The sequence below is a fragment of the Corylus avellana genome, chromosome 1 (genome assembly GCF_965113065.1).
Source record: "Corylus avellana chromosome 1, dhCorAvel1.hap1.2, whole genome shotgun sequence".
NCBI lineage: Eukaryota > Viridiplantae > Streptophyta > Magnoliopsida > Fagales > Betulaceae > Corylus > Corylus avellana.
In genome coordinates, this window is record NC_142490.1 from 38,300,625 (window position 1) to 38,314,612 (window position 13,988).

Genomic DNA, 13,988 nt, shown 5'->3' on the forward strand with positions numbered 1-13,988 from the left:
AGTAAGGCTCGAGACATATTGAGAAGGTGACGATGCTTGCGTTCAACAATACCATTTTGTTGTGGAGTAGAGACACAACTAGTCTGATGGATGATGCATTTGTTAGAATAAAATGATGGAATAGTGAATTCAAGACCATTGTCACTACGAATTATTTTGATGGTGGTCAAGAATTGGTTTTCGACAAGATTAATGAAGGATTGTAGAAGAGAGCGAGCCTCAGATTTATGTTGCATCAAATATACCCATGTACATCGGGTGTAGTTAGCAACAATGGTCAAAAAATAATATGCCCCATTAATGGAAGATGTGCAGTAACCACCCCAAATATCAACATGTATTAAAGCAAAATGTGCAGTAGAAGAAATTTGACTAGTGGGAAATGGAATACGTGTTTGCTTTGCTAGAGGACCAACAAGACATTGTTCAGAATTTGAACTACAAAATTTAGATACATTATTGGAAAGAAAAGACAAAACTTTATTGGAGAGGTGACCTAATTGGCGATGCTAAAGCTGTGAGGTTGATTTTGCCACCTGACATCGTGCGGGTCTCGTGTTGGTGAAGTAACACAGGTCATCCTGCTCAGTGCCCAGACCAATCATCGTCATCAAGCGAAGGTCCTGAATGAAAGAAAAATTAGAAGAAAAAATAATGAGACAATGCAATGTCCGATATAATGTATGCACAGAGATCAGGTTAAAATGAAAAGTAAGAACACAAAGGACATTATGAAGAACGAGTGATGGAGAGAAAATCATAGACCCAATGTGAGTTGCAGAAGCATATGAGCCATCAGGTAATTGGACAGTACGACCATGAATAGGATAGGACTGGGTCAAGGCAATGGGAGAACAGACCATATGATCAGTAATACCACTATCAAGAATCCATAATGAATCATCAGATAAGACAGAGGACGTACCTGAGAGAGATGGTTCGGTACTACCTACTTGGTGGGCCATGGACTATTGTGGAGTGACGTTATTCAAAATTGCAAGGAGTTGTTGTCATTGATCAGGTGTAAAAGGAAAACTACTAGTAGTGGAAACCTGATGAGCACGACACTTAAGACTAGAGCTTGAGTCAATCTTGCGATGAGTAGGAGGGAATCCATGATAGCATCGCTCGGTAGTATGACCATCACGACCGCAATAAGTGCATTTTGGTCTTTACTTCTTCTGAAAACCAGATCTGTTCTCCTTCCGTGGTGGTAGATTGCCTTTTGTAGCCAAGGCAATGCCCTCAATGGTGGGTGTGGTGGTAATGCTGCGTTGGCGTTCCTCTTGAAGAACCAAGGCATATGCATGACTGACTAAAGGCAATGGTTCTATCAAGAGGATATGTCCCCGAACAGCTGCATATGATTCATTGAGACCCATGAAGAACTTTATAGTGCCCTGACATTGCTGTATTTTGAGACTCTCCTTCAATGCTCCACATGTACAAGGGTCGCTGGGCTGAAGTGTTGATAGTTCATCCCATAACCCTTTTAGTTTTGTGAAGTATGTGGCGATAGGCATGGTGCCTTGAACGAGGGTATTGATATCTTGATCTAGTTGAAACATGCAAGGACCATTCACTTGAGAAAATCGCTCTTTAAGATCCATCCAGATGTCGCTCACAAGATTACAATAAATAACACTAGTGCAAATGTCGTTAGAAGTAAAATTTAATAACCAAGATTTTGCCATATTGTTGCAACGACTCAATTGTGAAAAATCTTTGGAGGAGGTTGCTAGTGGAGAGATGGTCCCGTCAATGAATCTGAGTTTCTTCTTGGCGATGAGAGCCATAATGATTGCTCAGCTCCATGTTTGATAATTTTTTACATTAAGAGACTGAGATGCTAATACCACACCAGGGTGATCGGAATGGTGGAGGTATAGATGATAATTGGGATCTTGGGAGGGAGGTGTGGAAATGATAGAAGGTGTGGCTTCAGTCATGGTAAAGACTAGGGGCTTCTCCTTTTTTTTTTTTTGGTTGAAGGGAACACTAGACGACCTGTAGCTTAGGAATGATGGCTAAACTACTTGTAGTTTATAACATGGAAGTTTACTGGTTTGTGGGTTTGTGTAGATGGGCTTTAGAAATACTTGTTGAATAATGGAAGGGTTGGGCCAGGTCTAAGCCCAAACGAAATAAATAGGGGAAACTTCACTTGCTCCCACTAAACTTTCGCGTTTTTTGCATACACCCCCCCTATTGTTCAAAAACTCTCACTTTGATGTATCAAATTTTTATTTTCTTTCACTTTGTCCATTCCGTTAAGATTTTGTAGTTAAATCAAACGGTCAAATGAATAAAAGTCCTTTATACCCCAATTTTTTTTTAAAATTTCAAATTTACCCTTATTTATAAATTAAAAAAAAATTATAATTATTATATTAAAAAAATAATAATAAAAAAATGATAAAAAAGTGATCCACCGGGGTTCACTTTGTGACCCGCCGGTGGGTCACTTTGTGACCCACCGTCACTATTTTTTTTTAAAAAAATATATAATAATAATAATAATAATAATAATAATATGACCCGTGGGTCATAATACGGGTGGGTTAGATCCACCGGTAAACCCACGGGTCAAGATTAAAAAAAATATATATTTTTTAATAAAAAATAAGGGCAAGATTGAAATTTCACACCTCTCAGTTAGGATTTCATAGAAAATCCTAACGGAAGGGGCAAAGTGGAAGGAAACAAAAGTTGGATACATCAACGTGAGAGTTTTTGAACAATGAGGGGGTGTTTGCAAAAAGTGCGAAAGTTTGAGAGGGGTAAGTGAAGTTTCCCCAAATAAATAACAAAAAAAATAAAAATAATAGGTTAGGAATAAAACACCTACTGTTCGTGCCTTTCCCAGAAGCAATTGCTTCTTCTTGTGCAGAGTGTGTGGAAAAGAAAATTGACCCATCCAAGGCCAATTTTTCTTTTTCCTCTTTCGTCTCGCAGCAATCAACAAATCCACTTAAAAAACTGATCCAAGCAGAGAAACTGAGGGATGGGTGTTGCGAAGTGGTGGGCTTGCTATGGCTTGGGCGTGCAACGGGAGTGTTGAAATCGGTTGCACAGCGCCACTAAGTCGAAATTTGGGCGCTGATCGGAGTGGGCTCTAACCAAACGAGTACCACTATAATGGATAGAGAATGGTCTACATGTTTTCTGACCGGCGAAAGCGTGTGGGACTTGTACCAAAAAAGAATCCGGCAAGAATATTGCCTACAGGTAAAAAAAAAAAAATGAGGCTCTGTTTTCAATTGAAGAAACAGATTTTTCAATCTCTAAGAATCATTGATATGCTCTGATACCATGATAAAAGCCCAACATAACTAGGGAGAGAATGAAGAAGAGAATACTGTATATTACTTGATATTAATCAATTTACATGATGAGGTATTCATACATAAAACTTGGGTTACATAGCCGTTGTAAATTAATGTTAAAATCTTCTATACATGAAAATTATTTATGTAGAAGGAATATTAACGTTGCTGGTTGGGGATTTGCCTTTCTCAAATGTTTTATGACCGTTGCACTGATTTATTTCCTCAACATTATCATCTCCTCACTTCTACAACCACTACAAATAGCTCACATACACAAATACTGGAAATTATGAGAAATTACAAGTACATTCATGGATAGAACTCTTTTCCTTTTCGTCCTTTTTGTGATGGCCACTTTAGTTAGTAGAAAATTGAATTTCATAGTGCTATTCTTACAAACTCTTTTACAACTTACTAACACATGTTTGGAGCCACGTCAACTCCTAAAACATTTAACACTCTCCAATCACATTCTGAGACATGTCAACAAGTTTTAAAAGTGACAGAGGTCTAGCATTATTCTTTCATAATCCTTTATAGGAATTTTGTGTTTTGCTTAGGTACCTCAACTATTTCAATCATTTCACAACTGAGAAAGTAGCCAACTAACCATGTGAAACTAGGTCCTATTTGTGGGGAGAAGATATAACATAGTGGCTTATTTGGGATAAATGCAAAATTGGTTCATGTGGTTGGCTTAACTTACAAATCATTCTATGTGGTATAAGAAATAATTTATAGGTTCCTGTAGTTTGCCTAAATTACAAATCACTCATTGTGGTATAAAAAATAATTTATAGGTACCCAGGGTAATAACAGTTTATTCCCTACTCAATTTTTATTAAGTAACTTAACAAAATTCGTTACTTTGTCATGTCATACTACTATAGTAAATTAATATAATCTTTTATATCCTCAAAATTTTACTTCGTGCATAACCTTCCCTCGTTTTCATATTCCTCACCACGATTTGGGAGCATTATTTTGCGAGAATTTGATAATCGCATTTTGTGAAGCGGCTGAGGAAGATGAAGATGAGGGAGGGTTACACACGGGGTAAAATTTTGGGGATATAAGAGATTATATTAATTTACTATAACAGTATGACGTGGAGTGAAGGTTGATATATAATTTTAGCTAGCGTAGTAAAATGATGTGAAAAATCTTAATTGCCTTTTTTGATAGTAAAAAATTAATAATAACATGTATCACGTTTTTATTGTATATAATGTGGCAAATTGATAGATTTTGTTAATTTGTGTAACGAAAATTGATTTCAGGAAGTAAACTGTTATTTTGGCATACCTTGAGGATCTATAGATAATTTTTTATACGCACCACTAATTTTGCATTTATCCCTATTTATTATCAACTATACTAATTAACTCTTTGAAGTATTAGTTAAGCTTTTACACTTTGCTCACTTGTACGTACAATTCATTATTTTTTTGAATAATAATACATAATTAATTGTTCATAATGTGACAGGTGAAATTGGTAATTTACAAAACCTAGAGAGCTATTCAATATTGAGAACAACAACTTTGTTGGCCCAATTTCATTTGAAATCTTCAATATCTCCATACTACAAGTCATTGCAATAACTTTGAATAACCTTTCAGGCCATCTTCCATCAAATATAGGCTTCTTCCTTCCAAATCTTCGAGAGCTATTTCTTGGGGCAAATAGATTGAGTGGAACAGTTCCCAACTTTATTTCCAATTTTTCACAACTCACCGAATTAGAATTGGTTCAAAAGTCATTCTCAGGCTTAATTCTCTTCGAAGATTTTCAATGTTTAATTGCAGTATTAAGGGCAACATTCCTAGTGATATTGGCAATTTAAGTAGCTTGACAGCTTTGAACCTATGAACAAATGAATTGGATGGACCAACTCCAGCTACAGTGGGAAGGCTGCACATGCTTGAAGGTACGTATGTTCCTTCAAAGTAATAGACTAGAAGGTCCTATCCCATCTGATCTTTGTCGTTTAGAGAGCTTGGTTGAATTAAACTTAACTGATAATGAGCTTTTTGGACATATTCCTACATGCATAGATAACTTCTCTAAGAGATCTTGACTTAGAACCTGTTTGAGATTGTGTTTGATAAATAGAGTTTTTAAGTCAAAAAAAACTTTTGGGCAAAAGCTTCATTTTTAAGCTTTTGCCAAAGGTGCTTTTTAGCAATTTTTAGGCTATTTTGGACCCTTAAAAGCGCTTTTAATTTTTTTACCAAACAAATACTTTTTTCTTCAAATAGACTTTTTGAGTGTTAAAAGCACTTTTAGGCCACTCAAACGCAATCCCAAACAGACCTTTAGGTTTCAACCAATTAACTTCTACTGTTCCCATGAGCTTGTGGAGTCTAACATACCTCTTGGAGGTCAACTTGTCATCAAATTCTCTAAATGGCTTCCTCACATCAAAGAATATGGAAAATATGAAGGTCTTGAAAAAATTGGATTTCAGAAAGTTCTTAGAAGTAAGAATATGTCAAACTTCTCTAAGACATCTTGACTTAGGCTTCAACCAATTAACTTCTACCGTCCCCATGAGCTTGTGGAGTCTAACATACCTCTTGGAGGTCAACCTGTCATCAAATTCTCTAAGTGGCTTCCTCACATCAAAGAATATGGAAAATATGAAGGTCTTGAAAAAATTGGATTTCTGAAAGTTCTTAGAAGTAGGAATATGTCAAACTTCTTTAAGACATCTTGACTTAGGCTTCAACCAATTGACTTCTACTGTTCCCATGAGCTTGTGGAGTCTAACATACCTCTTGGAGTTCTTTGATCTTTCAAGTAATAATTTAGCTGAAGAGATTCCAAAGTTATTAGAAGTACTTCAGTATCTTAAATATTTGAATGTGTCTTTTAACATACTACAAGGAGAAATTCCTTCAAGAGGACCATTTGTAAACTTCTCGGCTGCATCATTTATGTCAAACAAGGCAATTTGCAGTGCTCCCAGACTGCAAGTTCCCCCATGTAAAAATGGTTTTTCTCAACCAAAAAATGCTACAACAATGCGTGTACTAAAGTATGCATTATTGGCAATTGGGTTAACAATACTTGTAGTGGCCTTTGTATTAGCTAATTGGATAAGATGTCAAAAAAGGAATGTCAGATTTCCAATTGAGGAAGAGTCGTTACTTGTAACAACATGGAGAAGAATTTCTCACCAAGAACTTCTACAAGCAACAAAAGATTTCATTGTTAACAACTTAGTTGGTGAAGGGAGTTTTGGGTCAGTATATGTCGAGGAATAATCCCACATTGCATGTGGACAAGATCTTGGGCATGTTTATAAGGAATGGACAACCCTTTCTTATTGGATCGGTTTTTTAGATGAGTTAGGCCCACAAATTTCTTCATAGTATCAAAGCCTATCACAAGATAAATGGGGTCTACACTACTTACCCTGTGATAAGGATCGAAAAAAAAAATACTGGCTTGCACTTGAGGGATGGTGTTGAAGAATAATCTCACATTGCTTGTGGACAAGACCTTGAGCATGCTTATAAGAAATGAGTAACCCTCTCCCTATAGAACTGGTTTTATGAGATGAGTTAGACTCACAAATTTCTTCAGTATATAAAGGAATACTATCAGATGGGACGAATGCTGCAATTAAAGTTTTAAACTTGCAAGTAGAAGGGGAATTCAAGAGTTTTTACTTGTAATTAAATTAATTAATTTCAAATAAAAAATAAAAAAAAAGGTTATTAAAAAAAAGTGATCCACGCTAGGTTACCTTGTGACCTAGCCATGGGTCACCCATAACCCATGACTTGTGACCCAGCATGGGTCACGACCAGACCCACGATGGGGTCTGGTTATGACCTCTTCGTGGGTCTGTTGACATGTGCCCCAATTTTGATTATATTTTTTTTAGGAAATGAAAATTTGAGGGTGTTTTAATATTTTTCATAGCCTTCACTAGGATTTAAAGTCAAATCCTAACGGAGGGGATATGTTGCATCAAATTAAAAGTTTAAGGAGTAAAATTGAGAATTTTTGAATTTTGGGTGTTATGTCAAAACGCATAGAAGTTCATGGGACCTTTGTGAAATTTTTCCTATATTTTTATAGTAAGATACTTGTAATTTTTTTACTTTGAATGTTGTTTTTGGTACGAGATATGATTATTTTTTTAGTTTATGTTGTTGTTTAACTAGGTTTTTTTTTTTTTTTTTTTTTTTTTTTTAATGCATAATTCACATTGTTTACGTGCTTAATTGATGGACAACATTGGCTATCAAGATTTCAATGGAAGTGGGATAAGTATACCACAAAAAAGTAGAAGTTATTTTTTATTAGGAAAATGCTAGGTGTTCTTCTAGTGTTCTCATGATGTCTTCCTAATTGTGATGTGACTTTTAAAATTATCGTTGAATTTGAGATTATCATTATTGACTTTTAATCTATTGTTGATTTTAAAAGTTACATCACAGTTGGGAGGATACTAGGAGAACGCTAGAAGAACACCTAGCATTTCCCTTTCTATTATATTAGTATTTCTATTTTCCATTTTTAATCTTTATTATATGAGATTCTGTTCTTCTGTTTCCATCTTTTGTTCTAATTTATATATTATTTTTTAATCAAATTATTTATTTTTTTTTCGGGTAAATATCTTATAAATTCCCGAGTTAACGCGTGAAAACTCCCTCAACCATTTTTTTCTTCGAATTTTTACTCTTTAGGTCAATCGAAAAGGTCAATTAACCCATACCATTACACTTTTTCCCAAATGTTTAATGCCCATCAGTCCCAACTAAACAAACCGTTTTGTCATGCCAGCTTGTCTTCACTTTACTTTAAAATATTAATTTTGTATTAATTTAATTTAAAAATTAAATCTAAAAAAAATAAAAAATTGAAGGGGTGGCTAGGGGTGGGGCTGCCAACCCTGGCCACCCCCAAACTAACCTTGGCTGTAGCCACCCCAGGGGGTTAGGGGCAAACTGTCCAACGGGGTGGCTTGCGGCCACCTCATGGGTGTTGGGGTAGCCGGAAAGCCACCCCTAACCGCTTAGGGGTGGCCGCACCACTGTTGGCCACCCCTTCAATTGTTTTTTTTTTTTTTTTAGCATTTAATTTTTAAATTAAATTAATAAAAAATAATATTTTAAAGTGAGGTGAAAAAAAGTTGACATGGCAAAATGGTGCATTTAGTTGGGACTGACGGACGTTAAACGTTTGGAGGAAAATGTAACGATAAGGGTTAATTCGACTTTTCGATTGACCTAAGGAGTAAAAATTAAAAAAAAATAAATTTTAGGAAGTTTTCTGTTTTCACGTGTTGACTCATGAATTTATAAGATATTTACCCTATTTTTTCTTTTGTAAATTTTACATTGAATTTAGGAAAGTGATAGTGAGAGAAAAGGTTTTGAATTGTTATTTTTGATACGAGGTATGCCGATCTTTTAGTTTACACTATGTTGATTAGTAGTAGGTTATTTTCTAAAAGAATGACAGATTTTCAAATTTTTTTTTAAAAAAAACCTATTAACGTTCTTTTGTTCAACTGGAATAAGGTATCAACAATATCATACTTTTTTAGTACACTTCTTTATTTATCTGAGTGTAATAAAAATATTTCTTAAAAAATCTATTGATAAGGAGAAAGTTCAACTGAAAGACAAAGGTTTACCACATTACTATTTAAGAGAAAAAATTATTTTGCAGTGGAGGGGAATTGGCATTATATTAGATTTGTTTGTTTGTGTTTTTATTTTTTATTTTTTATTTTATTTATTTTTTTTATCAATTCTTGAAGTGCCTTATCCATATACTATCCCACCAAAGCAATATATATATTTTCAATTCTTGAAGTGCCTTATCCATAAACTATCCCACCAAAGCAATATTCTTTCATTGGCTATGCGGAATAGCTATCCTATGCCCCCTTATTTCTGATTTCAAAGTCTTTGGGTTTAGTGGCTTTGAATGTTCAAGTAGGACTTGGCCTAACTTGGTGCCTTCTTCATATTCTTTCATGGAGGGGTCGCGTGAGAGACCACTTCTGCACCATTTTCAACTTTTGATGAACCCTGCGTCGTTTTTTATTGACTCGCGCAGCCTATCACAACAGCTTATTTATATTTAACTCTTGTTATTCAAAGAGCCAAAAAGCTCCTTATTTTATTGGTTTAAAGTTAATAAAATAAGAATATTTAATTAAAATATAAAAATGTATAGAGAGTTTGATGTTTGACTCATTTTAAAAGTAGCTCTCTAAGTTTAATAAAGTGACTTTTTCTCGTCAAATTTTATTTTTATTTGAAGAGTCGATCGTAAATGCTCTTAGGTGGGACCGGGGAATATGGTCTTCGTCAACCATTTTTATTTATTTATATTCCTCTCCCATAAATTGACTTCCACGTCTACCACTCACTCACTCACCTTCCTTTTTCCCAAAATCACCATCTTTTTTTCCTCCTCCCTTAATCTTTGCGGATACTGGCATCTCCATGTACGTCGGTCTCACCTGTCCGTTGTTGAGTACCACACTTAACCCAAGTACCTCAACCAACATGCGTCCACCATTCATGGATAGAACTCTTTTCCTGTTCCTCCCTTTTGTGATGGTGTTTTTGGTAAGTTTAGCTAATGCAACGGTTCCCAACATTACCACAGATCAATCAGCTCTTTTTGCATTAAAAGGTGGTATTTCTTATGATCCTCACAATATTTTGACAAGCAATTGGTCTATTAATACCTCTGTTTGTAATTGGATTGGTATTACCTGTGGTTCTAAACATCACCGAGTCACAGCTTTGAACCTTTCTTATATGGGCCTTGCTGGCACCATTCCTCCACATATGGGAAATCTTTCATTTCTTGTTAAACTAAGTGTCACAAACAACAGCTTTCATGGCTCCATACCCAACGAGCTGGGTCGACTTCACCGGTTGGAACTATTGGACTTTGGATTCAATGACTTCAATGGAGAAATCCCATCATGGATGGGGTTGTTATCCAAACTTCAATATTTGTTTCTACATGGTAATGGTTTCAATGGTACTATCCCACCATCTTTATCCAACATATCTTCGTTGGAAATAATTGATCTCGGATATAACCAGCTTTCAGGCTTCGTATCTTCCTCCCTGTTCAACATATCGACCTTGCAAGGAATTTATCTTAAAGAAAACATGCTTTCAGGTCCGTTGCCCTCCATTATCTTCAACATGCCTTCACTGCAAGTCATGGACCTCAAATTTAATATGTTTTCTGGTGGACTCTCAATGGACATGTTTGATCATCTTCCCAACTTACAGTGGCTTCGCTTGTCTTACAATAAGTTCTATGGCAAACTCCCATCCGCTTTGTTCAAATGCAAACAACTGCAGGCTTTATTCTTGGGGGTTAATAATTTTACAGGAAGAGTATCTCCAGAAATTGGAAACTTGACCATGCTTGTAAATTTATCTCTTAGCAACAACAACTTTCAAGGTATGTTTAATCTTGTTTTAGTTAATTATATGGAGTTTTGTGTTTGATGCAATACATTTTGCTTTCTCACTTGTATGTAGAATTAGCTCTTTGAAGTATTGATTAACTTTTACAGTCTACTCACTTGTATATACAATTCTGACACAAACAGTGTGTAGGAAACTTTGACAAACCAGTCTCTAAGAATAACATGTCATTTAACCCTGTGAGAAACACATGCTTTCGAATTAATGCTATTAAAAAAGTATGTGAGAAACACATTCTATTAAAAAACATGTGCTTCTCACATGCATGCTATAAAACACATAACATTTGTCTCAAAGGGATAGCTTAATCGACTGTGGACCACGCCTAATGAAGTGGAGGTCATTAGTTCGAATCCCCTCTCCCCCTTCCCCTTTCCTTGTGTGGACATGTCAAAAAAAAAAAAAAAAAAAGACACACACACACACAACATTCCTAGAAACTAGTAGACAAACTTGTGTACAATTCATTAAAAACACATTATTTTTCTGAATAATAATACATAATTGTTCATATTGTGACAGGTGAAATTCCAAGTGAAATTGGTAATTTACAAGACCTAGAGCTTTTCAATATCGAGAACAACAACTTTGCTGGCCCAATTCCATTTGAAATCTTCAATATCTCTACACTACAAGTCATTGCAATAACTTTGAATAACCTCTCAGGCCATCTTCCATCAAATATAGACCTCTTCCTTCCAAATCTTCGAGAGCTGTTTCTTGGGGGAAATAAATTGAGTGGAACAATTCCCAGCTCTATTTCCAATGTTTCACAACTCATTGACCTAGAATTGGTTCAAAACTCATTCTCAGGCTTAATTCCTAAAACACTTGGGAATTTAAGGCTCCTCGAGAGACTCAACTTGGGACAAAATAATTTGACTGTTGGATCGCAAGAATTGAGCTTTTTGATCTCTTCTTTGTCGAATTGCATATATCTCAAAGCATTAATTTTATCAGACAATCCACTAAATGACACCATGCCTCATTTCGTTGGAAATCTCTCTAATTCTCTTCGAAGATTTTCAATGTTTAATTGCAGTATTAAGGGCAGCATTCCTAGTGATATTGGCAATTTAAGTAGCTTGACAGTTTTGAACCTACGAACAAATGAATTGGATGGACCAATTCCAGCGACAGTGGGAAGGTTGCACATGCTTGAAGGTATGTTCCTTCAAACTAATAGACTAAAAGGTCCCATCCCATTTGATCTTTGTCGTTTAGAGAGCTTGGTTAAATTAAACATAACTGGTAATGAGCTTTCAGGACATATTCCTACATGCATGGATAATCTAACTTCTCTAAGACATCTCGACTTAGGCTTCAACCAATTAACTTCTACTGTGCCCATGAGCTTGTGGAGTCTAACATACCTCTTGGAGGTCAACCTGGCATCAAATTCTCTAAGTGGCTTTCTCACATCAATGAATATCGAAAATATGAAGGTCTTGATAAAATTGGATTTCTCAAGAAATCAGTTCTCAGGTGGTATTCTAAGAACAATTAATGGCCTTAAGGATATAGTTTACCTCTCCTTTGCAAACAATCAATTAGAAGGTTCAATTCCTGAATCATTTGGTGAATTAATAAGCTTGGAGTTCATGGACCTTTCGAGTAATAATTTAACTGGAGAGATTCCAAAGTCCTTAGAAGTACTCCAATATCTCAAATATTTGAACGTGTCTTTTAACATACTACAAGGAGAAATTCCTTTAGGAGGACCATTTGTAAACTTCTCAGCTGCATCATTTATGTCAAACAAGGCACTTTGCGGTGCTCCCAAACTGCAAGTTCTCCCATGTAAAGAAGGTGCTCGTCGACCAAAAAAGGCTACAACAATGCGTGCACTAAAGTATGTATTATTGGCAATTGGGTTAACAATACTTGTAGTGGCCTTTTTATTAGCTTGGACAAGATGCCAAAAAAAGAATGTCAAATTTCCAGTTGAGGAAGAGTCGTTACTTGTAACAACATGGAGAAGAATTTCTCACCAAGAACTTTTACAAGCATCAAAAGGATTCAATGCAGACAACTTGGTTGGTAAAGGAAGTTTTGGGTCAGTATACAAAGGAACACTATTAGATGGGACAAATGTTGCAATTAAAGTTTTAAACTTGCAAGTAGAAGGGGTGTTCAAGAGTTTTGATGCAGAGTGTGAAGTACTAAGCAATATTCGTCATCGAAATCTAATCAAAATCATAAGTGTTTGCAGTTGCATCGACTTCAAAGCCCTTATATTGCAATACATAACTAATGGAAACCTAGAGAAGTGGTTGTATTCTCACAACCACTATTTGAGTATCTTACAACGGCTAAATATAATGATGGACGTAGCGTGGGCATTAGAATACCTTCATTATGGTTATTCGACACCCATTGTTCATTGTGATTTGAAGCCTAACAATATCTTGTTGGATGAAGATATGGTTGCACATGTCACTGATTTTGGCACGGCCAAGCTCTTAGGTGATGGAGACTCGATGAAGAGAACTATGACTCTCGCTACCATTGGTTATATGGCACCAGGTGAGTTTTTAATTTTTATTGTACCTAGACACAAAATTATGGTCTTTTTTAAGAATGTTGTTCTTAACATTTTACGTTTTTTTTTTTTTTTTTTTTTTTCACTGTTGTCAAGTATAAAAGCATATTCTTATGACAAATTGTAATTTACATGTAGAGTATGGATTGGAAGGAATTGTTTCTACAAGAGGCGATGTGTATAGCTATGGTATTGTAATGATGGAAACATTCACAAGAAAGAAGCCCACAGATGACATGTTTGGTGGAGAAATGAGCTTGAAGCATTGGGTAGAGGGTTTGTTACCTCTTTCAGAAATTGAAGTTGTCGATGCCAATTTGGGAGGAACCGAAGGACATTCTGCTATGAATTGTATATCATCCATCATGCGATTAGCTTTGAATTGTTGTGCAGAGTCACCTGGGCAGAGGATTGATATGAAAAATGTTTCAATCACACTTAACAAGATCAAATTGAAGTTTCTACAAGATGTTAGAGGAGTCTAATGCATGTGACATCGTGGTGAAGTTTGTTTACACATCTTTCATGTTTGTGCTTTTCTAAATAATCTAACAGCCATGCAACCGATGCATTTACAAAAGGTATATATAGTTGATTATTGGTCTTCCTTATGAATAGTAATAAGAT

The 13,988-nt window shown here is 35.6% G+C and overlaps 1 protein-coding gene across 1 annotated transcript; it reads left to right on the forward strand.

Moving 5' to 3' along the window:
- The first annotated feature begins 9,886 nt into the window (after window positions 1–9,886).
- LOC132169723 (uncharacterized) lies at window positions 9,887–13,846 on the forward strand. Its single transcript, XM_059580710.2, has 3 exons — window positions 9,887–10,793; window positions 11,342–13,345; window positions 13,500–13,846. Exons 1-3 carry the CDS (start codon window positions 9,887–9,889, stop codon window positions 13,844–13,846), a joined length of 3,258 nt encoding a protein of 1,085 aa, XP_059436693.2.
- The last annotated feature ends 142 nt before the right edge of the window (window positions 13,847–13,988 follow it).

Coding starts and splice junctions, on each gene's coding strand:
- LOC132169723 (XM_059580710.2), top strand. CDS start 9,887: ATGGATAGAACTCTTTTCCTGTTCCTCCCTTTTGTGATGGTGTTTTTG. Junction 10,794..11,341: donor TAGCAACAACAACTTTCAAG/GTATGTTTAATC, acceptor ATATTGTGACAG/GTGAAATTCCAAGTGAAATT. Junction 13,346..13,499: donor CATTGGTTATATGGCACCAG/GTGAGTTTTTAA, acceptor ATTTACATGTAG/AGTATGGATTGGAAGGAATT.